Here is a 16,507-nt window from a genome sequence, read left to right on the forward strand (position 1 = left end):
GCAGGAAATTTCAGATCATTTTTCCAAAGTTTCTCTCAGAGGTTTAGGTCTATATTGTGTCCTGTATCTGTTGCCCCGTGCGTCATTGATGCTGTAACTAGCTTGTCATTTGTTTTCCATTTCTAATAAGAAATTATACATTTTAGACAAATGTTTATCCTTATTTTGTAACCATTCTTTTTCAAATTGTGAGCTTTGGTCTGAAAACCCTTTTTTAAGAAAAAATCTACTTTAAACGTATCATATATCTGGTGGTGGTGTAACAAATCCGTAACATGGCTTCTTAACTTCTCCATAGGTTTCAGTCTGGGTTCTGCAAAGTCCAGCAATTCCCATTGTCTATCCATATTAACTCTCTTAATTGTAATTGCTCCGATGGGTGATTACCATAAAGGTGTGTTTTCCTTTCTAGCAGATTTTTATATTTCTCCCAGACTCTCTACAAATTCTTCCTGAGAATGTGGTTGATAAAACTCTTACAGATTTTAGCTTCCCCATACCAAAGACATGCATGCCGGCCAAATTCCTAAGACAGGAATAATGAGGCAGTTTGCTGCTGGAGTGTATTAGAGCCCAGCAACCGTGGCTTGACCATCAGGAGCTTGCTTTGGTCACTGCAGGACCCCGTAATGTCCTGGCCGTCCCCAGGACTTTCTTTGGGGTGCTTGTTGCCTTCGAGCTACCCCAAAACTTCCAAAAGCAGCCGCCGGGTTGCTGCGATAGTGGCACTGGCTGCCTTCTCCCCTCGCAGCAAACCGGAAGTCCAGAAATGGCTGTCTTAAAATGACTAGAATGTTAGTGTACGTAAAAAACTATACATTCACAAAGATCATTCAGAACTCTGAACGCCCACATATTAATGCCAACGTTCTCCACTCAAAGAATGCAGTGAAAACATAACAATGAATAGCAGAAGGGAGTTTGTTCAAGGGGGCTTTTCATAGAGCATCAGTTATGTGGCAGAATATTCCCCACAAGCCCCTGCCATTGGTTGGTGACAGCTGTAGCCATTTGGATTTTTCTTCCCTGTTGATGTACACCTTTGGGATAGAAATGGCAGATTTCAGGGCCTCCGCTAGGCGTGATGGCTGCAGAAATGTTTTCAGAACCTTTATCTGTCCTTTTTTAAAATAATAATAATAATAATTTTCATTAAGTACAAATTAGAAAACATACATATTTACAACCAAAGAAAATACAAAAGAAAAAGAAAATACATATAACCAAGGAAAAAAATTAGAGAATACTTTGTCTCTGTTCATATTTACAGTTATTTATACCTTTGTAAAATGCTATTCACAATAAAGGAGTGAAATGAAGGATAAGATATCAGAAAAAAGAAAAAAAGAACAAAGAAAAAATAAAGAAGTGAAAGAAAAAGATCATAGGTGAAATTTTTTAAAAGTAGATAAGCATTCACGACACATAGCCGTTTCCCATCTATATTTATATTCAATTGTATAATTTCATCTTGTCCTTATCTACCTTAAATAAAGTATATATTTTTTTAAGACTTCCACCGTTTGCCTCACGTGTTTTTAATAATCTGTTCGTCAGATCCTCTGTTCTTCATATTTTCCCTTTGGATTTCCTTAATGTCTCACTTTGTATTTTTTATATTACGCACAAGATTATTCTAAACACAACCAGATTTTTGTAGTCGAGCCCTGGTCTTGTAAATAATCATTTAAGAACTCCCATTGCTTCATAACCATAGTTTTGGATTTTCTCCTTATTATATCCGTCAGTTTTGCTAGTTCCAGAACCTTTATTTGTCCTAAAAGCAGGTACAGTGTGCCTGGAAGATGGGCTGCAGAGAGGTAACAGGCAGCAGGAAGTCTTGTAACCTCCCATTCATTTGTCTCTTTTGTTTTAAGAGAAGTATCCGTCCTCCTTTAATAGTGATTTACCAAATGGCACTTGTTCCAGCTTGTGTGAAGCACTTTTGCTCCCCATGGAAAAGTTGGAGCAGGAACTTAGCCGCCTCCTGATGAAATTGTTGGTCAAACTTCTTAACCTGGGATACATCCTGCCAAAAGTGCATTTTAACTAGCCGGTCAGTTTATGTCTGGGGTTTTTCTAAAAAACAACACTACTTACGTTGTCTTAATTTTTTCCCTTCCTTCTCCAAGGCTAGCCAACACCAAAGCAGCGGTGAAGTCTGCGTGTGCCGATGACTTTGACACCCCCAGGGCTATTGGTGCAATTATGGACCTCATTCACCATGGCAACAGGCAGCTGAAGGCCGTCACTAAGGTAACCTGTTAAGAGACGAAGATCAGAAACCGACCATTGTCTAAACAGTTCTGTACTGACAGGTTGGTTTTATCATTTTCCTAGGTGAAACTTGCAAGGAAAAATAAAGACAAATGATTCTCTCCCCCACTCTCAGCCACATCCCAAGACAGGCATTTATACAAACTGCATTTCTAGAATCAGAAACCTCTTTTGCTGTGTTTCAGAGCACCAAAAGTTTTATTTCCTTCTTGCTACTTGGTATTCTTAGGCAGCTGAACTTTTACACGAGCCTTTTTTCTTCACTAATCACACCGTTTAGTTATGTATTTACAGTTGTAGCTTGGTTTTCGAACAGCTTAGTTCCCGAACGTTTTGGCCCTTGAACGTTGCAAACCTGTTTTGCTTTGTGAACTATTTTTGGAAGCCAAACGTCTGATGGGGCTTCCGTGTCTTCCGATTGGCTGCAGGAACTTCCTGCAGCCAATCGGAAGCCATGGTTTGGTTTTTGAACGTTTTGGAAGTTGAATAGACTTCCAGAATGGATTCCCTTTGACTTCCAGGGTACGACTGTATTTATATGAGAGAGAGAGAGACGGGGGAGTACCCAGGTAATCTTTCATAGAAACTGTTGTTTTCCTGAGTTTATTCTGTTCTTTCCCCTTTTCTTGCCCAAATGTTGGCTTGTTGCAAATTTAAAAGAAAAATAGCTTCCAGCACCGTTGTAGTGGTAGAGATTTTCAGGTGTGAACTGACTGGCACCAGGGCTTTCTTCCACCTGGAACTCGCCGGAACTCAGTTCTGGCACCTCTCATGTGGGCACCATTTCCATTATAAGAGAACAAGGCAGGTATTCACGGTGAGTCCCGGCACCTCTTTTTCTAGAAAAATAGCACTGGTGGCAGCGTGAAGGACATAGCATCCAGGTGGAGCAGAGTGATCCTGAACTTGGAAGTCAGAGTTGTCCCCACCCCCAGGGGTACGACTTGCTCCTGTTGGTCACTAGTGGTGGGCTTTGCTGCAGGAGAACCAGGAGGAGTCTGGCTCCAAGCCACCATAGACAGCTCTTCCCTGTTGGTTTGCTTACAGACAGAGCAACACATTGCTAATATATGGGGGCAAGATGATGAGGTACAGTGGGCGCTGTTAGTATGGCGCTAGGATTATATTTACAAAAAAAAAAAAAAAAAGTTTTCCTCCAGAATGGCATGTAATTGCCACAGAGGTCATAGGAAGATTGGGGATTTATGTATTGTGTTGGGAAGGCAAACTTGAACAGGCAGAAGTGCTCCCCTGCTTGTGCAGAGCACTTAGGGGCCTAATCGTGGAAGAAATTAAGAGCGAATGTTTTTTGGTCGGTCTACTTTTAAGCCTATCTTCATGCCCATTAATGTCTAGAATTGGTGAGTTAGTTATTAAATGGCACCAGATATTCAGGGAGTGTTGAATATTCTGCCCAAGGCAAAATGTTGAAGTGTGTGTGTGTTTTGGGAGAAACTTCCTGCTTTCTATTTGCTTGGTACCCTTCTCATTTTGAGTCTAATGGGTAACGTTCTAAATGGCCACTACTTCTGGAGCACTGAACTCTTTACAGTGGTACCTCGGGTTACAGCCGCTTCAGGTTACAGACTCCGCTAACCCAGAAATACTACCTCGGGTTAAGAACTTTGCTTCAGGATGAGAACAGAAATTGTGCAGTGGTGGCACAGCGGCAGCAGGAGGCCCCATTAGCTAAAGTGGTGCTTCAGGTTAAGAACAGTTTCAGGTTAAGAACGGACCTCCAGAACGAATTAAGTATGTAACCCGAGGTACCACTGTAGTTCCATGCTTACTGTTTTTAAAGTGCCTTTTCTGTAAGCCACTTTAGTGAGCCATCTGATTGTATTAGCAAAGTTTTATCTACGTACAGCACACAAACACACACACTGTTAACTGTTAACAAAAGAACACAGTATTTTGGTTTTTTTTAAAAAGTATTGAATCTTGGCAGTATAGATTCTAGCTCAGTGAATATCTGCATGCAATCCATCATCTGTGACATTATTATTATTTCCTAATGTTTTGCCCCCTGTTAAATTGATTTCTTTGAATTATGATCTTCACTAAGGCGAAGTTGCTTCCCTCCAAATCTTGACTTGCCTGAGATCTGTTATGTAACCAAGGCTGTATCGTAAAACTCTCTACAGATATTTTATCCCCCCCCACTCACCACACAAGCATTGAAAATACAAAAATCCTTCACTATGGTTAGCCAGGCTACGCAATGTGAAAAGCTGGCCTCTGTAACCTGCATAAATTGTGCAAATGTGTGCAAACTAGTGTTTTGACTGCTCAAGACGATGGACGACTAAAGCCCCGTTTGTCTGCTGAACGAAATAGGAGTCTTCAAATGCTCTTGAATTTCTGTGGTTTCAAGAGGTATGGCTTTCACACTGTTTTGTGCATGGCCTTTTCAAAAGTAAAAGCTAGAAATGTGTGTGGAGCACTTAAATGGAGAGCTGAGTTTGGCAAAGCTAGATGTTGAACCCAGTGTTAGTGCCGTTGCACAGAACTGCAGAATCAACAATATGGTGGTGGAAAACATTTTTTGGGACGGGTCAAAAGCTACGTTCCCTTAAGGATAGTCAGTTAGAGGAGCAAAAGGTCAGTGATGGGGGGCACAATTCTTTTCTGTCTTCCCACTTGTTTTCTCGCCGGCCAGTGTGCCGGACAAGAGAAAGAAGGGATCACTCTTGCTAAATCTCTGCACTGATCACTTGCAAGGGGCTTTCTCCCTTGGTTCTTCCATGTACTGGCTTCCCTCACCCCCATATTTATCCCTCTGGGCTCCCCATGCCTCCATTGCAGAATAATGGAACGCAGTCAGCCCTATTTATAATATACACACATGCACACAGTCTGATAATGTAGCTTTCTTTGTTAGTGACAACCATGACCTCATAATTTGGCAAAAGATGTAGATGTAAAATACTGGATGGAATCATAGAATTGTACAGTTGGAAGGAGCTATCAGAGTCCCAGTATGCCCCACAGAGAGCCTCAAGGTCCATAAATAGCAACACCCTAGTGGTCCCAGGCCCTAAGGAAGTTAGATTAGCTTCAACCAGAGCCAGGGCCTTTTCAACTCTGGCTCCGGCCTGGTGGAACGCTCTGCCTCATGAGACCAGGGCCCTGCAGGATCTGATTTCTTTCCGCAGGGCCAGTAAGACAGAGTTGTTCTGCCTGGCCTTTGGCTTGGAGCCAATTTGATTCCCTCCCCCTCTTTCTTTTTTCTTTTCCTTTCTCCTTCTGCGATGAGGCTACATTTTAATATTTTAATGTTTCATTATTTTAATGTTGTATTTTAATTTTGTTTTTAAGTTGTAATCATTCAACTTGTTTTTATTATTGCTTGTAAGCCGCTCTGAGCCCGGCCTTGGCTGGGGAGGGTGGGGTATAAATAAAAATTATTATTATTATTATTATTATTTAGTCCAACCTGCTACAATGCAGGAATTTTTCTCCTAACTTGGACCTTGAACCCACAACCCTGAGATTGAGAGTCTCATGCTCAACTGCCTGAGCTTATCCTATCAGTTTATCCAAGAAGCCTTGGAAGGTATTTATTTCTGAGCTTTTCCTAGATAATGTACATTAAAAAAATCTTATAGCAAGAGTTGCAGGAGGGAGAGTGGCTTCAAGGAAATGCCTTGTTGTCCCGAACTTTGCCCCTAGGCCTTACAAGTGCTTACATACCAGCGGCATTTTGTTTTCCTAAAATATTCTTCTTCTGCTCTATGGCTAGTTGCTGCGGTTAAGAAGTCTTCGCTCTTGGAAAGGAGGAGGTTTAGGCAATCTAGCAGATAAATAGATTCCCGCAGAGTATTGTTCGCTTTCATCTTTTGTCCGTGTGCGGAGAGATGTTATCGTTACATCAGCTCTTTTGTGTGTTTTGAAATCAGGAAAGTGGATCGCCTAGGAGTGCTGTTGTGTTTGGAGCCATTCTCTCCTACATCATGGAATTCCTTCACACAACTGGGATCACCCTTGAGGAAAGACAGGTAGGAAACCACCCCACTTACCTGAAAGTAAGCCCCATCGAATTCAAGAGGACTCCGAGGAGCTGCAGTTAGGTGTTGTAGGGTCACAAAACCAGGCTTCCAACAAACTGTGTGCCTGGTCCCTTGTCCTTCGAAAAAAACATGTTTCCAGGTGATTCCATCTTTATGTGCATATAAATTTTTATATGTTACTCACCCTAACACAGGGCTGTCCCTAGGTGATTTAGCGTCAAGTTTGTTGTTGTTTTTGACTTCTTTTTTAAAAAATCAAAATTAAAATTATCATCCTACCTGATCCTCAGAAATCTATCTGGATTGATACAATTCCAAAGCACCATGTTAGTCTTTGGCTTAGAAACTAAAAACAATAAGGCTGAAAATGAGAAACACTAAATAGGATGTATTTTCCTTTTCTGAAAGTCCTGATGACTATCTCTTAATGTATTCATTTTAGTTGTGATGTAGTTGACGAGCACCTGGTGTCTATTTGGTTTTAGTTACTGCAATGTGATTGTGCTTTGTTTTACATTGCTTTACTTGGTTATGTGTGTTGTTGTTTTTTGGAGGGGGGGGAGTAAAAACATTCATTTAAATAAAATCATCACTACCTATCAGGACCAGTGGTCAGGGATTATGGGAATTATAGTCAGAGAACAGCTGGAAACCAAAGTTGGGAAACCCCTGGTCTATAGGGTGAAATACACACCTGTACAAATCACCTGTCATCCTGGCTTAGATGCAAGTTCTGCACTAGGTGCTTTCCTTGTAGTATTTTTTGCTACATTTGAAGAGGGCCTTCACTGTTTTGTTTTACTTTTTAACAAGATATATATACCCCTTAATCGAGAGTAATATTATTTGTTTAGAAATGGCAATCAAAACAGGCATAATACAGCCCATTTTGCATCTTACTTAAAAACTTATTTTTAATGTATGCAGTTAAATTACATGTCTGGGTACTCCTGGTGCCGTTCTGGACATGCCGCACATAGCTGGCTTCCTGTGTAAGTGTGTTGCATGTTGGGATTGAATTCGGGTTTTTGATTTACAGGTAGCTCCAGAAAACGAACATTCAGCCATGCTCTCCAGCGTGATAGATGAACTGGTGAGCTTCCGAACCAAAGTGCGCAGTTTTGCCCTTGCTGCACCCGAGGCTGCGGGGGGCGTGTCCACAGATGGCGCCCCTCTGTCGAAAGAAGCCCGGCTGCAAAAGAAAACCGAAAGGCAGCAACAGTTGAAGGACCGAGCGCCCCTCTTGCAAGCGTGTGACAGCCTGCGTCGAGATCTAGCCATGTACGGCATCGACATAAAGGTTCGCCTCTTTCTCTGCCCAAATCCTCCTGGCTGAACATTTGTGGCATATCTCCTCTGTGGGTTGTTTTAGGAATAGGGATTTATTGTGATCTTTTCTCCCTCCTTCCCACTCCCCCCGGAACAGGCAGCTTTCCCCCTCGCACCCTAAATGGTTAAAATACAGTAGGAGCAACAGTAGATTTAAACTTGAATGGTCGTCACGTTTGGCTGAAGCCAGCAAGCCCTTATTACTGCCCTGTGTAGTTGCCTTTGCAGTTCTCAGTGGAAACAACTGTTGAGCGTTGAAGAGCCCCTTTTGTGTTAAAGAGCCCTTGGGAAAATTTTAAAATATTCAAGCACTCCTGTAGTTGCATTGTGAAGGCAAAGGAGTGGTGCTGGCTTTGGGAAAAAGTGCTCCACAAAGTTTACTTGCCCCATAGGTACTAGCTGTGTGCCATGCAAGGGGTATTTTGGGGGTGGGGGTTTGTAGATTTTAGAAGAGCGAATAAATGTGCAAAAGTGCTCTGTTCTTATGCATACTATTTGGATCCGAGAAGCCCTTTTTATTATGAGGAAGTTGGGCTTCTGTGAGGGAGCTGTGATGATGGCAAAAGCAACCTGGGTTGCAATCCAGCAAAAGCAGACTGGGGGCCAAAAGTCCCGTTGAAAACTTTGTGTACTTGGTCCAATCTTATGTGTGGACTTCCTCATGCTGTGCTGAGGCTACAAACCAGGCGTAAAACAGGAAGAGGACTGTTGTAGGAAGGTCTTCCTGGTTTCACAACCGAAAAGGAGGACCCAAAAACCGAATGCTGGTTTAGGTTTATTCTTGTTAGTCGGTGCTGTGACAGCAGGTGTCTCTTATCACCACCACCTCAGAAAAGCTTAAGCCATTTCAATAAAATAACCTGGCCCTGTATAACTGAAGGAGCGCCTCCACCCCCATTGTTCAGCCTGGACACTGAGATCCAGCACGAGGGCCTTCTGGCGGTTCCCTCACTGTGAGAAGTGAAGCTACAAGGAATCAGGCAGAGGGCCTTCTTGCTAGGTGCACCCTCCCTGTGGAATGCCCTCCCATTAGAAGTCAAGGAGCTGAGTAACTCTATAACCTTTAACAGACATCTGAAAACAGCCCTGTATAGGGAAGCTTTTTAAGGTTTAATGTTTTGTTATGTTTTTATATAGGTTGCAAGCTGCCCAGAGTGACTGGGGCAACCCAGTCAGATGGGCAGGGTACTACTACTACTACTAACTGCTAGCAGGTCAACATTCTGCTGATTTATGGCACAATCCTATATATTATTACTCATGGGTAAGTCCCATTGTGTTCACTGGGACTTACTCCCAGGAAAGTGTACATAGGATTGCAGCCGTCATCAGGGAAGCATCTTAGAAACATGAATTGTGACTGCTATTCCACTATCGCAGATGAAGTGAGCCTGTGAAAAGATGGCGATGAGCCTAGGGCAGGGTGAGGGGACCTGTGGCTCTGCAGATGTTTGCTGGACTGCAGCTCCCATCACCCCGACCCATTTGCCATGGTGGTTGGGGTTAGAACATCTGGAAGGCCCACAGGTTCTCTCCCATTGGTCTAGGGCAGAGCTTTCAAAACTTACCATGTTGAGGTGGTACATGACCCCAGTCAAGCTTGCAAAAATTTACCATTTGCCTGATAATAAATGTTGGAAATGCAAAGAAAATGAAGGTACATTCTTTCACCTTTGGTGGACGTGCCCTAAGATTAAGGCTTTCTGGGAAATGATCTATAATGAATTGAAAAAGGTATTTAAATATAAAAATTTGAATTGGAATACAAGAAGGGGAGGTATGAGGAGGTCAGGGAAATATGTTATTGAAAAATAAGTATTGTGCATTTTATGTGTTTTTAAACTTTTTTGATTTTTTCTATTTTTTGTTATTTTTTCTTTTTTGATTCTTTTTTATTGTATTAAATTTGAAAACTATAATAAATATCTTTTTTAAAAAAACAAAAAACAAAACTTACCATGTTGGTGACACGCTTTTTAGACGTGCATCATTTCACGACACAGTAATTCAGTTTTGCATCATTTTGTGACACAGTAATTCAGTTCTACTAACAAGCCGGAGGTTAAACTAACCCCTTTCCAGTCCCGGGAGGAGCATGGGGAGCGTTTGTGCGACACACCTGCACACTGCAGCCAACACACTAATGTGTTGCAACACAGTTTTGAATGCTCTGGTCCAGAGCAAGCCAGTATGCCCACATTTGAAGCCAGAGTTACAGTCCTGTGGGGCCTACTTTGGAAGTCAGGCCTATTGAACAATACAGCATTACTTCGCAGCATGAAAAGGACTGAGTAGAGGCTTTTCCAATTCATATTTGAGTTCTAGAAGTGGTTTGTGTTAAAGGAAATGTGAGTGTTTAACACACACTCCTTTTTTTGTATTTATGCAGGACAGAAGTACTACTTCTACATGGGAACTTGGAGAGCCCAGTAAAGAACGGGAAAAGAGCTGATAAAAATAAGAAGTACAGACTGAGTGACTTAATACTATGGCGATATAATGGATTTTGAATTACCCTGGCTGAGAGAATCCTCGTCCTTGAATTACTGGGTGGCAGAAATAATTCTTAAAACTGTCTACTTCAAATTTAAAAGCAAGAAGCTTCGCCTGTTTTCTGAAAAGATTTGTGTGGTGTGGTGTGGAGGGGAGGAACAATTGCAAATCTGTCATTTATTACAGCAGCTCTCCTGTATTCTCACTTATGGAATCCTTTGACTCTACTTCAGCACCTCAAGAGTTTAAACACTGCTTCAACTACATCTAGAAAATAGAATTAAGTGAAAATAGCATTGTCTGCTGTAGTGGCACAAGAGGTGAGTTGGCTTAAATTCGATTTTACCAATAAGTAGTTGGTATCCCTTGGCACAGGGAGATAGAAGGCCTTTGCCTCAAAAACAGCACAGCCTTCAAGAATAACTTAAAAGCTTAAAGGCACTAGGATTTAGATCAAAAACTCCAGGGTTCGGAGGGTGTTTTGTTAGCAAGATGCTGAATCATACATAAACCCTTTTCTATTGTAAGAACTACAGTTTGATGTTGCAGTTAAATGCTAATCCATGCTACAATTTTTCTATATATCCACTTTCTTCCACATTGGTGGACAGTGTTCCAGACTAGATTCAGTCTTGTTTCAAAGTAGCTGGCACCAAACAAACCTGTTTATGAATTACGGATCAGGCAGAGAGCAATCTCTGCAGAATTCATATCTCCAGAAGTACCTAGAAGGTCAGAAACATGGAAGGGTTCCTTATTCCAAGTCAAAGCATTGGCTTATATAGCTCAGTCGAGTTAGCATGTGTCCTATTGATCTACAGCCTCCTGCTAACCAGCCTTTACTTGAAACATCAGTGGCAGATATTTTTCACTGCATCAAAGCATTGTTCAGAAGTAGACGGCTTCTTTTTAGCAATGTTGGTTAACAAAATTCCATTTCGCTGATTTTTTTTGGAGCTGGACTTTGTTCGAATGAAGATTTACAGATACAGACTTGGATCTAATTTCAGGCCAGAAACACATCATTCTTTGTTGGTAAATAATATATAAAATACTAATCCAGAACACCTTGCAGTAAAATATCTCTTTTCTGCTGGGTTTCTCTTAAACATTCAGCATGGCCTTTTATTTGTTGCACCAGTTGTTCAGATGAGAAGGAACTGATGAAGACCAGGGCATTTAAGGTAGCGGAGATGTGGATTCAGAAACAAGCTTTTTTGCATGCCCTCTACTGAGATGAGGTGTGGCCTCCATGCATTTCAGCAAGACTGTAGGGACTATGCTGGCTGACCTGTAAATCTTTAAACAGATGGCAGGGACTGGTGCCATCTTTAGAAGGCAATTTCAGGTTTCATGCAAGAGTGTATCAAGAGTTTCTAAATATCGGTGCACAAGAACACTTGGACATTAGAAGGGAAACAGGGCCTGGGGGTTAATGCAAAGCAGCGCTGGAACATAAAAGAAAAGGAACTTGCTTCTCTACTTGAGGTAACTTACAAACTATACAAGTCTCCTACTTTTCTTCCAAATATAAGCTCCAGGCAGGGCCTTGGAATTTGGAAACCAGCCATTTTATACTAGCCTGTTGTGAACCCCAACAATATGAAATGCATTTTCGAAACTGATACCTGTATGTAAATGATGTATTAATAACTACTGGGGTCTGGTTTATTTCATGCCTCTATTATAATCTAAGGCAATTCTCTCTGTTCCTCACCCCACAAGCATTATTCAAAGCTTGGCTATTAAATATTTTTATTTTATGATATGAGATGTATGGATTTTAGCTAGTAATGCAAAAATGTTAATAAAAAGTGGAGAAAAAGACCTAACACATCCCCCCCCCCCAAGAAGAAAGCATTCTGTAGAGTCTAGTAGTTAAAATGTAAATGAAATCACTGAAACTGTGTCCAGAGAGTTTGGAAGAACTGCAGTATGATAGTAATGTTTCTTCAGTGTCACCATATTATTTAAGATTGCAGTCCTGGGCACGCAGACCTGAGATTAGACTCCATTGAACTCTGCTGGACTTAAGCGAACTGCAGCTGAAATGCAGTTTGCATTTCAAAATGCACTATTAACAAAGGCTCTTGTGCCAGCTGAAATGCAACCTTTGCTTTTTTGATACCAATGCCATTTCAAAACACTTGATCTAAGATTTAGGCTGCCAGTTTAGAGCTGGGAGTTCAAGACATCCCTGTGTTGCTTTATTCTTTTCCTGCAAGCCAATCAGTCTGTTGTGGCTGATCAGACACACTCACTTTGTAGATTAGGAACTTGTGACTAGAAAATTGAAACTTCATCTGCTTTAGCTTGGAATGTGTTGGTTCTGTCTAACAAAGATAAGCTCCCCTTCCCAAACATTCCTTGAGAGTGACTGGCTCAGGGTCCTGCACCTGCACAATTTTGAGGATTTGTGCTAATGATCTAAGTTACCCTTTCAACAATGGTGCCCCTCTAGATGTTTTGTCCTCCCCAACCTTTGGCTGTGGCCAGTGAAAATAACTGTAGTCCAAAACATGAGGAGGATATCAGGTTAGAGAAATCCCTGGTAAACAATACAGTGGTACTTCAGGTTAAGAACTTAATTTGTTCCAGAGGTCCGTTCTTAACCTGAAACTGTTCTTAACCTGAAGCACCACTTTAGGTAATGGGGCCTCCCGCTGTGCCGCCAGAGCACGATTTCTGTTCTCATCCTGAAGCAAAGTTCTTAACCTGAGGTACTATTTCTGGGTTAGCCGAGTCTGTAACCTGAAGCGTCTGTAACCCGAGGTACCACTGTGGTTGCAGGTTTGCCTTATGTTCATCTGTGGAGGGAAGGGATCGTTATCAGAGCTGGGAGGTTATAATATTCACGGTGTGTGCATTGGCGGATTCCTGCCACAAAAAAATGTTAGGTGTGCAAGCTACTGGTATTCATATTTCATTTCAACAGCATCAGAGAGAAAAAACCTTGGAACTGAAAATAGGACCTGCAGCTAAGAATGTGTAATACAGTAAGGGAGACAGGGACTTGCCCTTATCACCCCTACCTTTCATGAACGCTTAAGGCATTGACTGGAGAAATGTCCTCTTACAACTTAGAAGGATCTGCAGCTGGTTGCCTTCATTTTTGTCCTCCTGGAGAGATGGAAATAAATCTACATCCTTCAACCTGACAGTGCTATGTGCAGTATAATAAGCTGTTCAACAAAATATTATTCCAGATTACTGAACAAGAACCCTCACATGTCCCCTTTGTCAGTGGAAAGATTGGCACTTGTTGCTTTAAATCTGCCAGGTTAGGAATACAAATTGAACAAAATGGAGAAGCCAGTTTGTCGGCACATTGCAGCTCCATTATAAAAAGCTGTTGAATAAATACACGTAGCAGTTGTTTAAGCTGTCGTTTTTATTTCATCAAGAAATCAACTGCTACATCTTCAGATTGCTTCAATTGTAAAATCTTTATACACTAGTGGACAACATTATTTGCAACTTCTGTAATACAATTTAAAAAAACAACAAGCAATTCAACTCGATATTGACTGTTCCGATCAGTTTGAAAATCCTAGGTCCTATTTGGCTTCCCTGCGAATAATAGCTTTGAAAATTCTGCGGCCTATTTCGTTCAGCATTTGTATCTCAGTTCTAAAGGATGGTAGCTATTTGATAGTGTGTTCTGAAAAATGGATATAGGTTAGTTCAGTTGACAACACCAATGGTTAATGTCTCCCTCACTTGCACCAAGACAGTGCTGTGATTTAAACTATTGGGCATATGAGTCACTTGCCCCATGAGTGCAGGGCGCACATGTGGAAGATCCCAAAAGGGTTCAGAGCTTTGGTCATGCTGACTCCTACCCACTGCCTATAGCAGAGGTGTGAAACCTGTGGCCCACGGTGGCTGAACTACAGCTTCCAGCAAGCATGGCCAAGGATGATGGGAATTGCAGTTCAGCAACATCAAGAGCACCACAGGTTCCCCACACCTGCCCTGTAGGACAGGGACATTTGCAAGTAGTACAGTAGTACAGTCTAGTTTCAACTCTCCTGTCCCCATCTTGCAAGCACAAGAAAATCAGGATGGATAATTTAACACAAACGAGCCTATTTGAATTAATGTATTTAATTTGGAAATTTTACTGTTCCTCAAGACTCAGGGTAATGTTTAAATCTGAATAGAAGCAGGTTTGCCTTGCAGCTGAATCAGTACCTCTAGCAGATTCATGAAGCCAAAGGAGGCTTTTCTAGGTAACTCCAGTGAGGAACCAATTCAACCATTATTTACATTCTCAAGCACAGGCATTTTGCCTTCACCCAATGAAAGCAAACTACTCTGGGTCTGCCAGTTACTATCGGACCAAGTTTTTAATTAATCATTCATTGACCCTTGTTTGCTACTTTGCTTTTGAGAGGGTGGGGGATGAGCCAAGGCACAGTGAAGCGGAAATGACTAGTGCCAGAAAGTCCAGGAGTGGTGACCTTAGGGCTGAGCAAACAAGGCAACCACCCAGGGCTCCAAAATCTTGGAACAAAATGCTGCCTGCCTTCTTTATAGTCTGCCTCCGCCTGCCTTGTCTTTAACCCAGCAGCATTGCAAATGGGCGTTGTGAAACCTGCATCCTTGCATTGCAAGGCAAGGAGAACAGGGTGCCAGAGCCATATTGGGATCTTCCAAGTGCTAGGTTCTATAGTGTAGGATTCAGCCCAGTACAAGTGAATCATGCCTTGATAATACATTTTGCTTAAACCTTTTCTTAGAGCCGATTTCAATAGAAAGAAAAAATACATCGTACTAGCCACGGTCTACATAATCGGAAGCAAAGGGAAAGCATACACACTTTTCCTGGTTTTGAAAACGTGAGAAGCTATCCCCAACTTGTGTTCTGAAGCGGTAGGGACCGAACAAAGTCTTTAAAAAGTTTGAATTGGTGCTCTGAACTTTGCTAGAACTAAATAATTGAATATATATATATATTAAAAAAACAAAAAAAGGAAACAAATGTATTTTTCTGAGGTAGTAGTCACAGTGCATCCAAATGTTAGTTATAAGCACGTTGCATTTATACAGAGCAATATCCTGGTTGCAGGTAGACAGTGTATGCTAAGCAACAACTGACTACTATATAATGTAGCAAACCCTAACAGCAGTCTGTCCCTACACAAATGGGAATGCTAGTTAAACAGCTAGATAAACTCTGGCTGCAGATTTCCATATACTTACTTTGGAGTAAGTCCCAATGAATTTGGTGGGGCTTACTTCCGAGTAAATATGCAATGCCATCAGGCGGCAAGCGATTCAAGTAAAAACAAAGGGTATTCTGCCATAATCTTTCCTTCTTAAAACCATTACGGGGTGGGATTTCTAGAGTGGAAATGCTCCGTGCATAGATCCTACCAAAACGTGAGTTTGCATCTAGTAAACCAGCATAACTAAGCAGAATACACATAGAGCAGCTGACACACATCCTCTGGAATACTTGTGCCCCCTCTATATTACAAAGAAGCTCAACATTATGGTAGGGATAACTCGCTACTGTGAACAACCTAGTCTCTACCCTGTAGTCTGCTGGGCACTGCCAGTTCATTAATGCTGTGCAGTTTTAAAAGGGCAGCCCTTCCCCTTTTATTGTCCAATTACTACATGCTGGTGATTCTTCTAAGTGTGTCCACACGTTAGTGTTCCACTGCAGCTTTTAAAAGTTAAAACAAAAGCACAAAGGGTGCTTTCTACTGAAAACCATTCCCATGCAGGTCTTATGGCAGGAGCTGCTCCTTGATTAGTAGTTTCCCTAAAGCCTTCCCCTTTTTGACCCCCCCCCCAAAATGTTCCATCACAGGTTTAATCTGGTTTCTCTGCAAATATTTTATGATCTAAACTAGCCCAGCTCAGTAGATGAAACTTCAATACATTCAGCTAAATAAATTCTATTTTTCACATGCCATGTTCTACAGCTTCTTTGTGCTGGGTTGTTGTTTTTTTATTAAAAAAAGACTAGTGATACCCACCCCTCCCTCCTCATCAAAAAAACAAGGAACGAAAAACAGTGCCCCTGTACCTAGGGCTCGAGGCGAATTTCATGCAGTCCCTCCTTGAAGATGGCATGTCTCAAAAGCAGCACAGACTTGTGCAGAATTGAAACCCTGCAGTAGTTCTCAAGCTAAAACAGTGATGAAGTTGGTGCAAACCAAGGAAGTAAGTTAAGCTGGTGGAAGAATATTACAACACAATCCAGCCAAAGTTAAGTATTTTCAAATCCTATTGATTTCAGTGGGAGACAGAAATGTCTACTTCTTCCACTGAAACGAAGGAGACTTCAGCTGCAATCTCAAATGCACTTACTAGGGAGGAAGTCCCACTGAATTCATTAGGACTAAACAGGCCTTAGAAATGCACAGCTTAACTTTGGTTGGACC

General features: G+C 41.6%; 1 protein-coding gene across 6 annotated transcripts in view; it reads left to right on the forward strand.

Moving 5' to 3' along the window:
• CARS2 (cysteinyl-tRNA synthetase 2, mitochondrial) overlaps positions 1–16,507 on the forward strand; it is a 43,253-nt gene that overhangs the window by 20,039 nt on the left and 6,707 nt on the right. Inside the window, exons 12-16 of one of the 6 annotated variants that reach the window (XR_008329950.1) lie at positions 2,133–2,256; positions 6,177–6,275; positions 7,327–7,587; positions 10,006–10,429; positions 11,458–16,070. Coding sequence is in view for 5 of the 6 variants with exons in the window: in XM_053384420.1 (XP_053240395.1) it covers positions 2,133–2,256; positions 6,177–6,275; positions 7,327–7,587; positions 10,006–10,068 (547 nt within the window). In the remaining variant the exon portion in view is untranslated. Of the gene's footprint in view, positions 1–2,132; positions 2,257–6,176; positions 6,276–7,326; positions 7,588–10,005; positions 16,071–16,507 lie in introns of those variants that run through there. The other 5 variants (XM_053384423.1, XM_053384422.1, XM_053384421.1 and 2 more) reach the window with 5 other exon arrangements.

This window comes from Podarcis raffonei, chromosome 4 (assembly GCF_027172205.1).
Source record: "Podarcis raffonei isolate rPodRaf1 chromosome 4, rPodRaf1.pri, whole genome shotgun sequence".
Lineage (NCBI taxonomy): Eukaryota > Metazoa > Chordata > Lepidosauria > Squamata > Lacertidae > Podarcis > Podarcis raffonei.